The following is a 17,175-nucleotide window of genomic DNA, read 5'->3' on the forward strand; positions in this document are numbered from 1 at the left end:
TTTCAACGAAATCAATATACTTAATTGTTTATATTTGAATTTTATTTAAATATTAAACTAACTTTCTTACCTACCAATTTCAAAAATTTTTTATTAAAACTAACAAAAATTAAAAAAAAAAACGTGAATCGTCCGGGATTTGAACCCGCGACCTCTCGATCTCTAGTCCAATGCTCTACCTCTTATCTGTTTCCTCTCCAGAGTTCGGAGCCGTTTTTTAATTCTGAACAATTCATTGCAACTAAGTACATACTATCTGTGTGCGCATGCGCGAAGAATTATGAAATTTTACTCTCAATCGCGCCTAAAGAAGTATAACTTCAAAAACTTATAACTTTTTATGTAGTTTCTACACAACTAATTGCGTTTTTACTTTTAGTACATAAACGTTATCTTCTCATGAGTTGATGCAATTTAACAAAAGTAGAGAAAAAACTAAATATAAAGAGACAAAAATATGAATAAAAGGATAATAATTACTGCACATGTTTGTAAAACAGAAAGTGTGGCAGGTTAGCAAAATGATGCAAATGTACAAGAGTATTATATTAATATATGTACATAGATAAGTTAGAAGATTAACTTAAAGAAAATTGTACTGACAAAACATTTTTTTGAAAAGATGCACAATAACACAAAAGACTGCATGTTAAAATGCAGCATAAAGATAAAATTAAAAAAAGGTATCTTTCTTTTTATGTTAAGGCTGTAGGCGCAAAATCTTGTTTTGAAAAAATTAATTTAAAATAACTTAATATGTTATTAAAATTAAAAAAATTAAAAATTAAAATTAAAAAAATATTTAAAAGATTTAATTTAAACGCAGAATGAGAGATTGCATTATTACCGATGGCCAAAAGTCCCTAAGAATAAACAAAAAATTTGTAGTTTTTAGTTTGTGAAAACTATCATTATAGGTAGCAGTGCGTGAAGGATTTAAAGTGTGCGTGAAGTAACAATGTATTTTAAATGGGATTTACTTTTTCTCACTGTTTTTTGGCACACTTTCATAACGTGTGATCCAAAATTATTGTCACCATAGGTGGCTCTGAACAACAGAGATGTGCATGTCTATACTATATACTATACAGTGCATGTCTATTCTTAATTCAGATATACTTTCCAGTTTACCTCACCTTTGCAGTGTACGTCAACTTAACAAGAAAAGTTAGGTTATGTAGAAATGTTGGCGGTGGACATATACATCATCTTGTTTGATTTTATTTATTATTGTTACTTATAATTTTGTCAATTCTTTTTATTTTTTATTAAAGTTCTGTGTTAAAGGTTTTGACAATCAAATATTATATCCTTAACTTTCGCGTTGTGATGGTGATGACATGTGAGCAATAAATTACAACAAAAGTTTTGACAGTTTTGTGGTTTGAAAGAAAATTACCATATTGTAAAATAAATAAACTACCATTTGTTGGGGACAAACAACCATATTGTAAACCTAACTAAAAGACTGATTATTGAGTCAGTGGAAGCAGGATTTAATATAATCTTAGCTTGGACCCAGGCCATACTGGAGTAAAGGGGAATACAGAGGCTGATAAATTGGCAAATATAGGCAAGACTTTAAATGTTCCTGCAGACATTAAAATAGATAAATTTGACTTTTTGCCTTTTAAACAAAAAATTGTAAATGAGTTTAAAGTTGAATGGACAAAACAGTTTAAAATTAAAGGGAAATGGTATCAACGATGCCAAAGTGATTTTTCTATAAACCCTTGGTTCCACAAATTTACTTTTGTGGATCGAAGGCACTTGACATCAGTTATTAGAATGCGAACGGGCCATTGCCACACACCAGACCATTTGTTTAAAATCAATTGTAGTGATACTCCTTTTTGTGAATGTGGACAAATAGAAAGTATAACTCATATGTTACTTGAATGCCCAATTAACAAAACAAATAAATTTGACGTGCATCAGGAACTTGTTAATATAGGAAGTCCAACCCCCATTTCGATACAAAATATCCTACATAATATTAATGACCAAACCTTAAGAAAGATCAATCAATTTTCAACAATATTTCAAATTAAAATATAAAATAGTTATTTGAAAATCATATGACAATGAATAATTTAAAGAAGGGAATATGGAAAAAGCCAGACCCTTTGAAAAGAGGATTCCCTTCCAATTACAGTCTAAATACGAGGACTGGCCAAGTACCTAAGAGGTGGAGGCCATGAAACTAAAAGAAGGAGAAGAAGTTAGAATTTTTAAATGTCAAAGTTCTAAAAATTGTAGAATAGAAATGAATTCCAGTGACGAAGAGTTACAGTTTCTTTATTTGTTTATCGTAGATAAAATATTATATGAAACTGTGCGTGAAGTACTTTTTGCGAACTTACGCGATGTATAAATAGCACTCGCGAAACATCGCGTGCGTTCGCAAAAAGTATAATTCAGGAACTGTCTCATATATAGGACTATTTTGGATGAAATCACCCCTTTTTTTCACCCCTGTAACTTAGATATTAAAATAAACATTACAGACGTTGTCAGGGACTTTCGACCCTCGGTAATAGATTTTCATCCTGCGTTTAATTTTATCAAAAATACTTATTAGTTTTCTCATCATTCGAAAAAAAAAATAATAGCATTGGCCAATATTTTGCGTCTACCCCCTGAACCACTGATTTTTACTAAAATGAGGAAAGTATGTAGATAAATAATTGTATACTAAAACAGTGGCGCACAAACAAATTAGGGTTTTGGGGGTAAGAACCCCTCCCAGGGCATAAAAAATATATTATTATACAAAGAATAGTAGAAAATTGTACTTATAACATAAGCAACATGTTATAAGTATAAGTGTAGAACTCCAAATACGTTAGATCGACAAGGAGACAGTCTGACCAAATTCACGTTGTAATTGTGATTTGGAGGCGCACTGATGTTGACATTCGAGAAATATAGTAAAATTTAGTAAATTAATAAACAATAATACCTACCACAGTGTTAATGGCGATGGCAGCCCAGACACATAAATTATTGAGAAAGTTGTGTATCTGCTTAAAATTAATAATATGGAGTACTTTATCCTTTTAACTGTTAATATTATGTATATACTCGTACATACATAATTTGCCCTACAAGGCGGAAAAATATATAGACATTCTCTCTAAATTTAAATATGAAACATTTTCCGTCCCTTTCTAAATTTCGTACAGTCTAGCGGCGAAACCTTAAGCTAAGTTCAGATCATGGGTAAAAATGTTTTCTGTTTTGAGGCAAGCGCTCCCACTCTCGGTCGGTGAGTTGGCTGAGGCTAGGGAATTTGCTCTAGTCGCCGCTAGAGGACTCCGACTGCTTTGGTCTGTGTTTGCATTTGAGTTTACGCAACTGATTTGTGCTGGCTCATTGCTGTTGATTCCATTGGCGGTAATATCGTTGTAATAATACGCACTATCTGAAAGGTAAATTTAATATTTAGAAATTTTTGAAAAAAATTATATTGGAAATATAACGTTTTTTAGTTTTGGTACCAGATAACAGTTGTGTTGTTATTTATGTATTATAATATTAGATATAAAATATACTTAATATTAAACAATCTCTCTGAACAAATTTTGTAGGCTGTAGGTATTAGGTATCATAACTTATTTCTAGTTAGTAACTGGATTGGAATGAAAAGCGTATAAAAAAAACAGCAATTCGAAACTAATAAAAAAATATAATGCTAACATACAAAATCAACAACAGGAAGAACAACCACCAACCACCCACCATAAGCGAGATTCAATATATTGTGGGGTATTTAAAGATGAACGAGAGCCCAGGAAGTGATCACATAAAAGCGGAAATGATTAAATATGGAGGGTACCAGCTAGCAGAGAAAATACAGAAACTACTTAGAAAGGTATGGAAAGAAGAAGTGATACCTGCTGAAAGAAGAGGACAGATGCGATATTATGCCCTATACACAAAAATGGAAGTAAAGCATAATGTCAGAACTATAGAGGCATAGCGCTACTTAACATAGCGTATTAAATACTAGCCATACATATAGTCCTGTCGCCAGGGGGGTACAACGGCCTCCTTAATTCAGATGGACTTACCCAAGTTTTTTATGTATTTTGACCCGTAGAACACGAATTTTTTGGGTAACAGTTGATCCGGATGTCGATAAATTTGTTATAAACAAAGAACTTGAGGAATTACATAACAGCGATTATTCGCAAAACAAAAGATCTTTTTGTATTTTTTGGGTGATTCTCAGCAAAAAAATGGTCATACAATTTGTTTCGTAGGATGCATAGTTTTAGTGATAAACGCGGTTGAACTTTCAAAAAATCGAAAAAGTGCAATTTTTGAACCCGAATAACTTTTGATTAAAAAATAAAAAAGCAATTCTGCTTACTGCATTTGAAAGTTCAAGTCAAATTCTATCGGTTTTGATTATTTGTATTGCTAAAAATTAAGTTTTTATTTGTTAAACAAAGCCATAAACACATAGTGTTTCCCGTGCCCAATGCATGCGTTTTAATGTACGTAATCTACATAGAAATTGTGAGTATGAGCGCCTACTCGTTCGATTTCAAATGGGAAATGCATTGAAAACATCATTCAATCACTATGTGTTTATAGCTTTGTTTAACAATAAAATAATTAATTTTTAGCAATGAAAGTAATCAAAACCGATAGAATTCGACTTGAACTTCCAAATACGGTAAGCAGAATTGCTATTTTATTTTTCAATCAAAAGTTATTCGTGTTCAAAGATTGCAATTTTTCGATATTTTGAAAGTTCAACCGCGTTTATGTCAAAAACTATGCATCCTACGAAAAAACTTGTAAACATATTTTTTGCTTAGAATGACCCAAAAAATACAAAACAATGTTTTGTTTTGCGAATAATCGCTGTTATGTGATTCCTCAAGTTCTTTGTTTATAACAATCTTATCGACATCCGGATCGACTGTTACCCAAAAAATTCGTGTTCTACGGGTCAAAATACATAAAAAAAACTTGGGTAAGTCCATCTGAATTAAGGAGGCCGTTGTACCCCCACTGGCGACAGGACTAATATTAAAAATAGATTAGATTATAACAGCAACGACTGATAATAGCATAGGATTATATCAGTGTGGGTTCAGGAAAAGTAGAAGAACTGTAGATCAAATTGTCACGCTGAGAGAAATAGAAGCCGAAACCATGAATACAATAAACCCACAATGGTTCTATTCATTGATTTTAAGAAGGCTTCCGATCGAGTCGGAAGAAAAGAACTATTCACAGCATTGCAAGATTTGGGTGTTTGTCCAAATAAAAACTTGTTAGAATGATACAATTAACTCTAGAAATAACTGCGAATAAAGTTAAGATAGGCGATAATTTAACCGAAACCTTTGATGTCAAGGAAGGAGTAGGTACAGCAAAATCCATTATCATCTGTAATGTTTAGCATAATATTGGAAAAGGTTAGTGATGAGCGTGACTCGTCTTGGTCTTGCGGTCTTGGTCTTGGTCTTGCAGAAAGACCAAAGACCAAGACCAAGACCAAGACCAACACCACCTTTTGGTTTGCAAGACCAAGACCAAGACCAGGTATGCAAGACCAAGACCAAGACCAAGACCGAACCTTGCAAGACTATGCAAGACCAACCTGCAAGACTCTTGCAGTTTTTTGCGAAATTGGTTTTTATTATTTAACTTTATTATTTTAGTTCAATAATATATACTGACATTGTAATAAACCTTAAGCAATATCGAATTTTTAAAATACATAATATTTTGGTTATATTTTTAAGTCGTTTTGATTAAGTCAAACGGTTTGCATTTTCTCAGCCATCAAAGTGTCCAGAAGGCAAGTTTTCAAACGGCGACAGTTCAAGGACAATTGAAATTACTTGGAAGACAAAAAAATGTAATTATAGATAGGGTAATCCATTAAAAAAAAATGCCATTAAAAACGGTTTTTATGTACCAGTAGTTTTCGCTTTTTTGTCTAATAAAAATATTGACACTTATTTCAATTCTTTTCGCATAATCGAGGAAAAATGTAGGTCGTTAAATTTAAAATTAATACCAAAAAATATCAGAATAGATTTTTAAAAGGGATTCGCAATGCTGTGAAAGCATTGTGGCCTGAATAAAAAATAACTGGTTGTCGATTGTAATGTGTCAAGCTTGGTATCGCAAAATCCAAAACTTAGGTTCAGTTTCTGAATATAATGACAAAAATTCCGATACTGGGAAATTTTTAAAATTATTTTTTGGATCAATTTTTTACAATCAACGAAAGTTGGAAGTTGAATTATTTGTGAAAATCCCAGATGACAAACGCGTAAAGAATTTTACTGATTTCATAGTTGAAAACTATTTAGAAGAATCTAGGTTTTCACCAGCAAGGGCCAGTACTACAAATAGTATGTGCCGCACTTGAAATGCATGCGAATCATTTCAGTGTGTTTTAAATTCTAGTTTTTACTACCCACATCCGAATATTTTCAACTTTTTAATGTCATAATGGGTATTCAATCTAAAAATATGTGAAAATAAAAAGTGCGAATAACTCGTGCTACGAGAGCAATGTAGTTTAAATAAAATTAAAGAACTGCAAGATAACAAATTACAGAATTAAGCGTTTATAACTCCCTAATAGGTTTAGTTATTATGTTATAGTATTAGGTCTATAAATAGGTATGGTAAATATGTATGAATTTACTAAAAAGTATGTTTTAGTTAGTTTATAAAGAAGTTAATTATATTAAATAAAGTAAAAAAATATTTGATTTTTGTGTATTTTATTCGAAATTGTTTGGTTCAAATTATTACTACCAAAAAAGCAAGACCAGCAATACTCTTGCAGCAAGACCAAGACCAAGAACAAGACCGGCTAGTGCAAGACCAAGACCAAGGCCAAGACTGCCTTTTAGCTGCAAGACCAAGACCAAGACCAAGCTTGCAAGAACAAGACCAAGACCAAGACTAGCCTGGTCTTGGTCTTGTTCTTGTTTTGCTCATCACTAGAAAAAGTTATGCAGGAAGCAAATGCAAGGAACAAGCTTAACAAGGAACATAGTTTGCGATGATACAACTGAAGAACCTGAAATCAATATCAACATCTCAAATCAATGAGTCTTGTAAATTAAAAATGAGGAGTAGTAATAATATAAAAAATTTATAAAAAGGAACTAAAGCAAAAAGCAACTACATAAATAAGACGAGAAGATGAAAACAAATTATGTGTTTGTTTTCGAATTTTTTTTAGGCTCACGAATAACTAATTTCATTTATGATGTTACTATGTCCAGATCAGACTCAGCCCTAGGGATTTTGTCACCCTAGGCAAGATCGGGTAGATACCCGGTAGACCCTTGGTAGACAAAAATTGGCTGCCTTCTAAAATTTGCCGCTCTGGGCATCCGCCCAGATCGCAAACCCATGGGGCCGGCCTTGGTCCTGATCTAACCTGTACGTTATCAGGTATTTCTCGTAGTCTATAATCTATAACATCGCATCCTCGCCTCCCCGATTAAAATTATAACATGTCTAGTTTTAGACCCCACATTTTTCCACGAGTTCGTCTGGCTACCATTAACGTAGTTACCGTCTTCTTGGTTATTCGTTCTACCTGCTGATTTCAAAAGTATCCCTCGAGCCTAATAGATACTTTAGTTCACTCACCAGATTTATATTATAATATTTAGACTTAGAATACACAATCCCTCTAAATTCATCTAGTACATTTCATGATTTTGGACTTCTGGGGCTTATGTTAAGTTATACATTTTTGAAGTCAATTTTGTCTAATTCTGTTGTAATTGGGCTATATGTACTATTAAATATGCGATAGGGTATAAACCGCATATAGGTTCAAGGATAAAGATATAACCGCATGCTCAGGGCATGAGTACCTAACATATGTTGAAATCAGGACAAAAACATAGGTACAGAGAGAACAGCGATATAAACTTAAACCTATGGATAATCTAAACTTGCAATGGCCAGAAATGAACAAATGCACACTTATTGTAAATACAACATAAATATTTGTAACATTATAGGTCTGGATTCCGTGTATGAAAAAAAGTTGATTAATAGCAAGCTGAAAATTTGTTAATAACTTAGGGGTGTCTAGTCGGATAAACTTTAATATATGGGAACACTGGAACAGGGGCAGTTTTAATTGTCAGGTTAAAAATTTGGAACGGTCACATCACGAAAACGGCAGATTTATTTTGTCCGACAGAACAGACTTAAACTCTCCGAACAGAGATTAAACTCTCATGCAAAAATCAGACTGCTATTTATCACCTGTCATAATTCCTGTCATTTGACATATTCGACATGTTCCACTCATTAAAACGCCCATTTGATGATAAATAGCAGTCTGATTTTTGCATGAGAGTTTAATCTCTGTTCGAAGAGTTTAAGTCTGTTCTGTCGGACAAAATACATGTGCCGTTTTCGTGGTCTGACCATTCCAAATTTTTAACCTCTTCCACAATTAAAACTGCCCCTGTTCCAGTGTTCCCATATATCAAAGTTTGTCCGACTAGACACCCTTAAGCTATTAACAAATTTTCAGCTTGCTATTAATCAACATTTTTTTCATAAGCGGGATCCAGACCTATTATGCAATTGACAAAACTCTGATGCAATTGGCAAAACCGGATTGATATTATGGATGCCGCATGTTTTATAGTAAAATATAAACAAATACGCATATATCTGATAAATAAATTTATTACTGACTACCCCTAATAAACATCATTACACGATATTTACTGAGACTCTCTAGACCAAAGTACCATGTAATTTTTGCATGGCTTATGAGAAAAGGAAAATTCGGTAAGTTTAGTTCAAGAGTATTCTCAACAGAAAAAAATGTTTGTTCTGACAATGGCAGGAAAATGTTACTAAATGTAACTAAAACAGGTTGTATGTAAAAAAAATCTTTGTCAGTACATTAGGAAATAAAGAATCCCAAATCTCAACCAAACCAAAATTAAAGTAAAATAATACAACTTTGTAGTGTAGCCCATAATATTATACTAAATATGTATTCTAGTTGTTAATAAATTCACTAACAGTATCTGTAAAGTAGTACCAATACATCAATTTCTAAATTAATATGTACAATCAACTACAAAACTTTCTAATAGTTGCACTATTTTTTCAGAAACGCATACTTAAACAAAAAGGATAATTTAAAAAGTTTTGGTGTATGATTGTTCTTCGAATACATTTTTTGCATCCAAGGAATCTGTTTTTATTTATATAAACCCTAAAACAATAAATGTGTTTAAATTAGACAGTACCTAATAGAATGCTAATAGTTATTCTATATACTATTTAATATTTTAGTTAAAAAATTAGTACATTCACATTATAAACTGATCCATCTGATTTTAGTAATGGAGTAGGAAATGTAATAAAGTAATTCAGTAGGTGCTATTGATAAAGTGATGCCTTATAATTTGGTCATTGGTAATTGCAAATTGTAAATGTTCTGTAGCAGATACTAGAAGGATTTTATGATGTTGATAGTGATATCAATCACTTAGTAAAAAAATTGTTTTACTTTCTCCACTTTACAACCAAAAGCCAAATTTTTAATTTTTATGGTTTAGAAAATTAATTCAATTTTTAATATGACAATTTTCCCTTTATTTTTGGTTAAACATGTCAGATAAACAATACTTAAATTATTAATATCGAAAAAATCTGAACGCTTTTATCGTCTGAATTTAACATTTTTCACAGCCTCCTAAGATGCAAAATATCAAGTGGTTCCAAAATGGCTACAATACTCACTGTTTACTTACTAAGTAACCCGCTAGACGCACTACCATATCCATAAGTGCCGTAAGCTGCTCCATACTGACTGTATGCAGTACTATAAGCGTAATCAGTTCCTGGTACCATTGTGGTGCCTGCTGAAAATAATAATTAATTAATACTTAATTACTATCATAAATCGGTTATTAAAAAATCGTAATCGTATTTAATTAATGGATATTTTTATTATAAAGGTAGTAAACAATATTTATATAATAAATCATAATAAATACGAATCCTGGTATCGAGATTATCTGCACCGAAAAAAACAGTTGTCAGTATTATGTCAATCATCATGTTTATTTTGTTATCAAGTTCGGTATGATATTATTAAATCGTAGTTATTATCACAATACTTCCAGGAAAATTTAGGAATTGTAGAGTACAATAATAATTCTCTTCTGTGACCTAAATTCAAAAATGGATTGTGAAAAATGGTTGATGCATTTTTAAGTCTTTTTAATTATTATGGTGTTTGATCTATAAGTGCCATTGTCAACAAAAGTAAAAATACTCATTTAAGAAGTACCTGATCCTTTCTTACAAATAGGTATTTAAAATAATTTGGATTCATCGGTAGTCTACTAATTAACGGCTTTTTTGACATGTGTTTTAGAAAACTTTGTGTATATCTTCCAATAATTATATAAATTTTAATTGCAAGTGGACGTACTATCTCTAATAAAAAGAAAAGCTGCAAACAATCTGCCGTTTGTTTTGAAAACAAGTTGTTTATTTTCGGTATCTTTGGTACTGTAATATAAAAGTTTTATAAGTAGGTACATATCTTGTTTTTTAAAGATCATTTCGGTAGATTTTTCGGTAATCTATGGTTACAGAATGCAGTAATATTTTTTGGACACCCTGTATAAATAATGACGTAATGTTTATATTACTGACTATAAAATTGAATAACCTTTCAAATGAGCTACCATATGGCCCCATTCCCACTTAAAAAAATATTCGATTACGTCATCACGCCCAAATGGATGACGTTACTATTATGGCATATATGTCAAAAAATCATAATTAAAAAATAAAAATGGACGTGGTATATTCTGGAAAAACTTAATGTATTCCTTTATCTTGAACCTCTCTGTATTTTTCTTTTAAACTGACGGTTTATTTACACATAAATGATTTATTTTAGAAGTATCATTTTATTTTAACACGTGATAATTATTTTTAAATAGTTTGCGTTGTTTGTAAAAAGTTTAAACTTTCAGTCTAAAATTTAAAGAACTCAGTTCTCTCCCCCGGTATAACAACAATATGAAGCCTTGTTAGTATAATCTCGATCAGAATATTCTCATTACCTGTGGTTGAATACCCAAAATTTGGTAACATCGTCGTATAATGTTGGGAAGCTCCATTGGACGGTTGAAGAACGGTCAAAGCAGCAGGGTCAGGAGACCCAGTATGCGATGCGGGTTGACTTCCGGATTCTGCGGGTAATGCGAGTGGTAATCCTGGTGATGAACCGTCCACAGCGGCACCCAGACCGACAACGCCATTGTACGGGGAACTAGTTTCAGCTAAGCATGCAATAACAAAAAGAAATTAGCACAAATAACACAAAACAAAATTAAAATAAACAAAATAAGGACTATAATGGCAAATCATGCTTTTACAACTATTTAACTCTACTAAAATATTACAAAAATCATAACAGAAACTACCAACGGTCTTTCACTTTTAGAAATTTGTTCTACTAATCGATAAATCTGATGGCTTTTGTTGGTTTACTCATCTGATCGGGAAGACGACGAAGACGTCAGTCCACATTACCCTTTTTACGTTTACGTGATTAATTATCTTTTTATCCCCAGTGATTTTGCCTCATTATTTTGAAGCCATTTTCTTTAGGCATTTTTAGTATTTCGATTTCCGCTTTGGAAATCTTTCTCAAAATAATTTGTTTAATTTGTAAGAACGACTTCCGAAATACAAATCGAAACGTCAAAATAAATCAATTCTAAACAGAAATGGTAGTTAATTCAAATTAATAATGTAATTATTTTGCATGTTGTTTCTATTTGCGTTGGTATCATAAATTATGTTTGTTGTATGTATATGCTGTCTTTCTCCTTTGTAGGGGAATACGGGGTGGATGGACCGGCGGGGCAGAATGAGATTTGTAATTTTTGACGTATGTATTATGCTGCCATCTACGATATTTGGTAGTAAGCTACGCTCCGATGAGTAGTTCTGTAACTGGCAGTCGCCATTGTTCACTGCGAAGCGAAGGTGGTATTTATAACGTATTTGTGAATTTTAGTGGTTTTGTTGCATTTTCTGTCCATTTTAGATTTGAAGGTAAGTGGCTAAATTTTTTTTATTGCTTACTAAGCATTACGTACTATTTAAAAAGACATTGTAACTTGCTGTAAACCCCCATAGTTCTTTAAAATATTGCTATATAACCTCACAAAACTTTGAAATTCAAAATAACGAACTTCGGGGCAGAATGAGACATGTCTCATTCCGCCCCGCTATATCTTTTGTTGCTTAAGAAAAAACTACCTTCAAGTCTTCTTGTTACAGATGGTGCGAAACTATGTTAGAAAAACAGAGAGACAAAATTGGCCTGTGGATTCGATGGAACAGGCAATATCCGCAGTAATTGATGGTTATATAAGTTTAGACAAAGCTTCGTCTCAATATGGTGTACCAAAATCAACATTGCCCCGATATGTCAAGAAAAAGCGAGATAGTTCGGAATTTCGCATTAACAAATAGTCAGGAAAATTTATATATATTTTCAATGAACAGCAGGAGTTAGAACTTACTAATTACGTCAAAGACATGAAAAAAGATTGTTTGGATTATCCATGAAAGATTTGCGCAGGCTGGCGTATCAGTTAGCACACCGCAATGGAATCGTTCATAATTTTAACCAAATTAATCAAACAGCAGGACAAGACTGGATTAATGGCTTTTTGAAGAGACATCCCGATTTAAGTTTAAGAAAATCTGAGGCAACCTCTGGAGCTCGTGCGATGGGCTTTAATCAGGTAGCTGAAGCACAATTCCAATCTCTTCTAAAAGAATGCATTGATAAATATAAACTGACTTCTGATCGTATCTTCAACTGTGATGAGACCGGTATTAGCGTGAATCCAAAGGGACATTCTAAAATCTTAGCAACGAAAGGGAAACGACTAGTAAGGACACTAACATCATCTGAGAGAGGTGAAACTGTGACTGTGGAGTTGTGTTTTTCTGCCAGTGGATCTTACATGGCCCCGATGTTAATCTTCCCAGGAAACGGAAGCAGCAAGAGTTTGAGTTGGGATTGCCACCTGAAGGTTGAGCAGAAGTCTATGACTCGGGATGGGTTACAACAGAAACATTTGTCAGTTGGTTTAAAAAATTTATATATTTTTCTAAGGCTACAAAAGATACTTCTGTTTTGCTTCTGTTCGACGGACATTCGACACATACGAAGAACCTTGAACTCATTGATCTTGCTCGAGATAACGGAGTTATATTGCTCTGCTTTCCTCTCCACTGTTCGCACCGTCTTCAGCCTTTAGATGTTTCACTGATGAAGCCTATTAGTGTTTATTAGGTCTGTTCGTACAGGAATCACTGACTATCAGCAACTGCACGACGCATGCGTGTTTCAATTGTGCGAACGCTAATATTGAAACACGCATGCGTCGTGCAGTTGCTGATAGTCAGTGATAGTTTCTGATTCCTGTACGAACAGACCTATTGAAGAGGAAGTGCGAATATGGTTAAGATCAAACCCTGGAAACGTAGTGACTATTTCAGATTGCATCGTTGTTTGGAACTGCATTTATTAATGCAGCTACAATTAAAACAGCACTGAACGGCTTCAATAAAACAGGAATTTAGCCTCTAGATGTTAATGCATTTACTGAAGACGATTTCTTCCCATCTGCACCAACAGATATTCAAATAGAAATAGATGATAACTTGGAGCTCAGTAATGCCAATGATTTGTCAACGACAGGTGAAGTAGTTGAGGAGGAACAAATTAGTCAAAATGATGCCACTACTGAACTCATCGAAACAAACTCTAAAATACCAGCATCTAACGGTGAACACCTACCCATTCTTCCTCAGTGTTCATGGATGCCAGATCCTGTTCAAATTCCTTCAGCTACAAGTAACCTAACGTCATTCCCGACTGCTTCTCCTCAGCATGTTCTACCGATACCGAAAGCGGAACAGAATAAGAAAAGAACTTTTTGAAAAAAAAGAAAAAACAGCAATTCCGACTTTTTCGCCATAGGTACTTCGACAAGAGACTCACTTGGAAAACTCATATATGGAAAAAAAGAAAACATCTTGATACCATATATAGAAAATACTATTGGTTGCTCGGAAGAAAATCCCAGTTGTCGTTGAGAAATAAATTACTAGCATACAATGCCATACTCAAGCCAATTTGGACGTACGGAATACAGTTGTGGGGCACTGCTTCAAAATCCAATCTAGCAATCATGGACCGGTTTCAAAACAAGGTGTTACGAGCAATAACTGATGCGCCGTGGTTTGTAAGCAACAAAGACATCCTACAAGACCTTCAAGTGCCAACTGTGAGTGAAGTGATAGTGTCACACAGTGATAAATATTTACAGCGACTAGAAAACCACCCAAATGTGTTAGCGCTAAATTTATTAGACAATAGTCAACAAATAAGACGCCTTAAGCAAAAATTTCCATTAGATTTACCATTCTTAACTTTTAAGAAACACTAATTGTAAACGTAATTGTAATACTCATGTAGAGTAAATATTTATTGAAATATTTCTCTTCAGGCCATTGTAAATTTCAACAAATGTGTTTATGGTCTGTTTTTTTTTAGACTGATTGCACAGTAAACAAACAATAAAAAAAAATAGGTACTTCGAAGAGTTGAAAAAGGCCAAGGAAGAAACAAAAACTAAGGCGGCTAAAAAGGTAGAGCGAGTAAAAAAGAAAAGTCAGCTTCAGTAGAGACGGAAATAAAGCCACTAAAGAGAAGGTGGCTAAAAAGAAGAGGGTGTTATTAAATAAAGGTCTGAAAGACAAGACAAGAGACTCTCATTCCAGTGACACAGAAGATGATGCCCAGTGTTTATACTGCCAAGACTTCTATTTAACTTCCAATGAAGGATGGGTAGCATGCTCATCGTGCTCCAGTTGGGCACATAATTCTTGTGCAGACATAGATAGTGAGGATGATGAATCAGTCTTAATCTGTGAATTATGTGTAAATTAAAAATTATGTTAAGCGTAATATTAATAGTTATTTCCCACTATTTATACTTTTTTCCATGCTTTTCTTATGTCTGTGTTCATTAAAACCTATTAAAAAATTAAATCCGTATGCGGGGCAGAACGGGAAAAGTGAACTACGTTTTGTATCAAGTAAAATTGTCAACAATCTTGATTTGTTCTAAAGTTTTATTCTATTTACTGTTTTTTAGAATAATTGATTAATTAATTTCTGCAGTTTGTTTTCATCTTCAATAAAAACTTGTTGACTAGTCAAGGCATCAAAATTATACGTGCCATTCCACCCCGTGTTCCCCTATATGTCACGATAGCTCAAAAAACACAAAGAGATTAAAAAGTTCCAGTTAACAATATTGTTAATTATTGTATCTGTGACTACCATCATTTCTCGTATTCTCTTATTTGGTATCCGATCTCTTCTTGATTTGCCTGCTGCTCTTCTTTAGAAGTCCATTTCTGTTACTAGGGAGCGTTCAAGTATTACGTAACGCGATTTTTTGAAGATTTTTGACCCCTCCCCCCTATGTAACGCACTCTACTGGGCGTTTAACTATTGCGTAACGCAATTTTTGAAGATTTTTAACCCCCCTCCCCAACCTGCGTTACGTAATACTTGAACGGCCCCACTAGTAACATTTTCTCTGTTCTTTGTTTCAGTGGCCAAACTTCACTGCCATATGTGATTATACCTTCAAGTATAATATTGTATATGAGCTGTTTGTTCGCTTTAGATATTGTTTGATTTATGGCTTTTCTACCCTGCATATTTCTGTCTTTTATAGCAGCATCGAGTGTTACATCTTGATTTATCTTCATGCCCAGGTAATTGTATTCATCACAGTGTTTAATTTCTATCCCATCGTCTAATGTAATGGACTGCTTTGTCTCCCTAATACACATGGCTTCAGTTTTCTTAATGTTGATTTCGAGACTCCATTTGTTATATTCTTCTATTAGTCTCCGTGTCATGTAAATGTAACTAAAGTCGTCATGATCCTGAGCAATCAGAATTTGTTCATCACACTCAGAATTTGCTAATAACAAACAATATATGTTTTTAACCTCTAAACTAACACTTAGTTATTTAAAAAGTGCTAAAACCAGGTCAACGGGAAAATGTTAAATATTTTTTAAGGGTTTTTGTTTTCTTTAGGTATATGTTTGCGCCATGTTACTTAGCTTCTCTGAAAGAATCCGTGCGACTGTCTCTTTTGTTTCCTGGCATTTTAGTCTTCTCATATCGTATATTTTGTTACTACATGTTCTTTTTTGTAACCATTTTAAATCTAAACCTAAATTTACCAACAACAAGAACACGATCTGTCGATACGTACGTGTCTGACGTACATTTGGCTCACATATTTTGGTTTATTTCCTATAAAACGAATGCTGACAATGTGCAGAGTTACAGTGGAAGAACTATATATCTATTTAGCGTTTTAAGATTATTTTTAAACAACTATTTTATTATATTTTATTATACACCACGTTCCCTGAGGTTTGTTGTGTCTGTAATTTTTGATTTCTCAGAGGGGCGAATCAATTCTATTTTTTGTTACATACGTTTAACACCACTTGCTTTTTTTTATTTAATTTGTTGTTAAATCAAATTACAATTATTACGGGCTCTATGGCCATTGTCAGATGGAATCAAGAAGTAATTAGTGATCAAAAGGCAATACACAAAACGAAAAATATAAATATTACAAAATTGACGATGAAAAATGCCCGAGAACCCGAGAAGATATGGTGTATTGATATATTTCCACTTATTATTATTCAGTATCAATAAACATTGATTTAAAAAAATTAACTACGACTGATAAAAAATTACTGATGAATCCATAGTAAGCACTGGAATATGTCGGCCCCTTTTACCAGTAATAAAAAGTTATTTGATGACGATAAAAAGTTAAATCATGAGTACTTGCATCTACTATTGACAAAATAATTAAAATTTAATGTCACCGAAATAGACAAAAAAAATCGAATTGATCAGGGAGGAAAGTAAAAACTAAAAGCAATACTGAAGATAATTTGGCAGTGATTTTAATGCACATGTGAGCGATACATGGAGAACTAGGTTATAAAGCTAAAAACGAGGCTGGTCGTAAAAATAAAAAT

At 33.1% G+C, this 17,175-nt stretch overlaps 1 protein-coding gene across 3 annotated transcripts in view; it reads right to left on the minus strand.

The window, feature by feature from the left end:
* Positions 1-3,200: 3,200 nt before the first annotated feature.
* Positions 3,201-17,175, minus strand: part of LOC114331378 (paired box protein Pax-5) — a 513,967-nt gene continuing 499,992 nt past the window's right edge. For 2 of the 3 annotated variants that reach the window (XM_050652775.1, XM_028280947.2), the window contains exons 9-11: positions 11,118-11,336; positions 9,789-9,899; positions 3,201-3,424 (exon numbers count right to left, since the gene is read on the minus strand). In XM_050652775.1, coding sequence (XP_050508732.1) covers positions 3,201-3,424; positions 9,789-9,899; positions 11,118-11,336 — 554 coding nt within the window. Of the gene's footprint in view, positions 3,425-9,777; positions 9,900-11,117; positions 11,337-17,175 lie in introns of all 3 variants that reach the window. The other variant, XM_050652776.1, reaches the window with a different exon arrangement.

The sequence above is a fragment of the Diabrotica virgifera genome, chromosome 6 (genome assembly GCF_917563875.1).
Source record: "Diabrotica virgifera virgifera chromosome 6, PGI_DIABVI_V3a".
NCBI classification, from domain to species: domain Eukaryota; kingdom Metazoa; phylum Arthropoda; class Insecta; order Coleoptera; family Chrysomelidae; genus Diabrotica; species Diabrotica virgifera.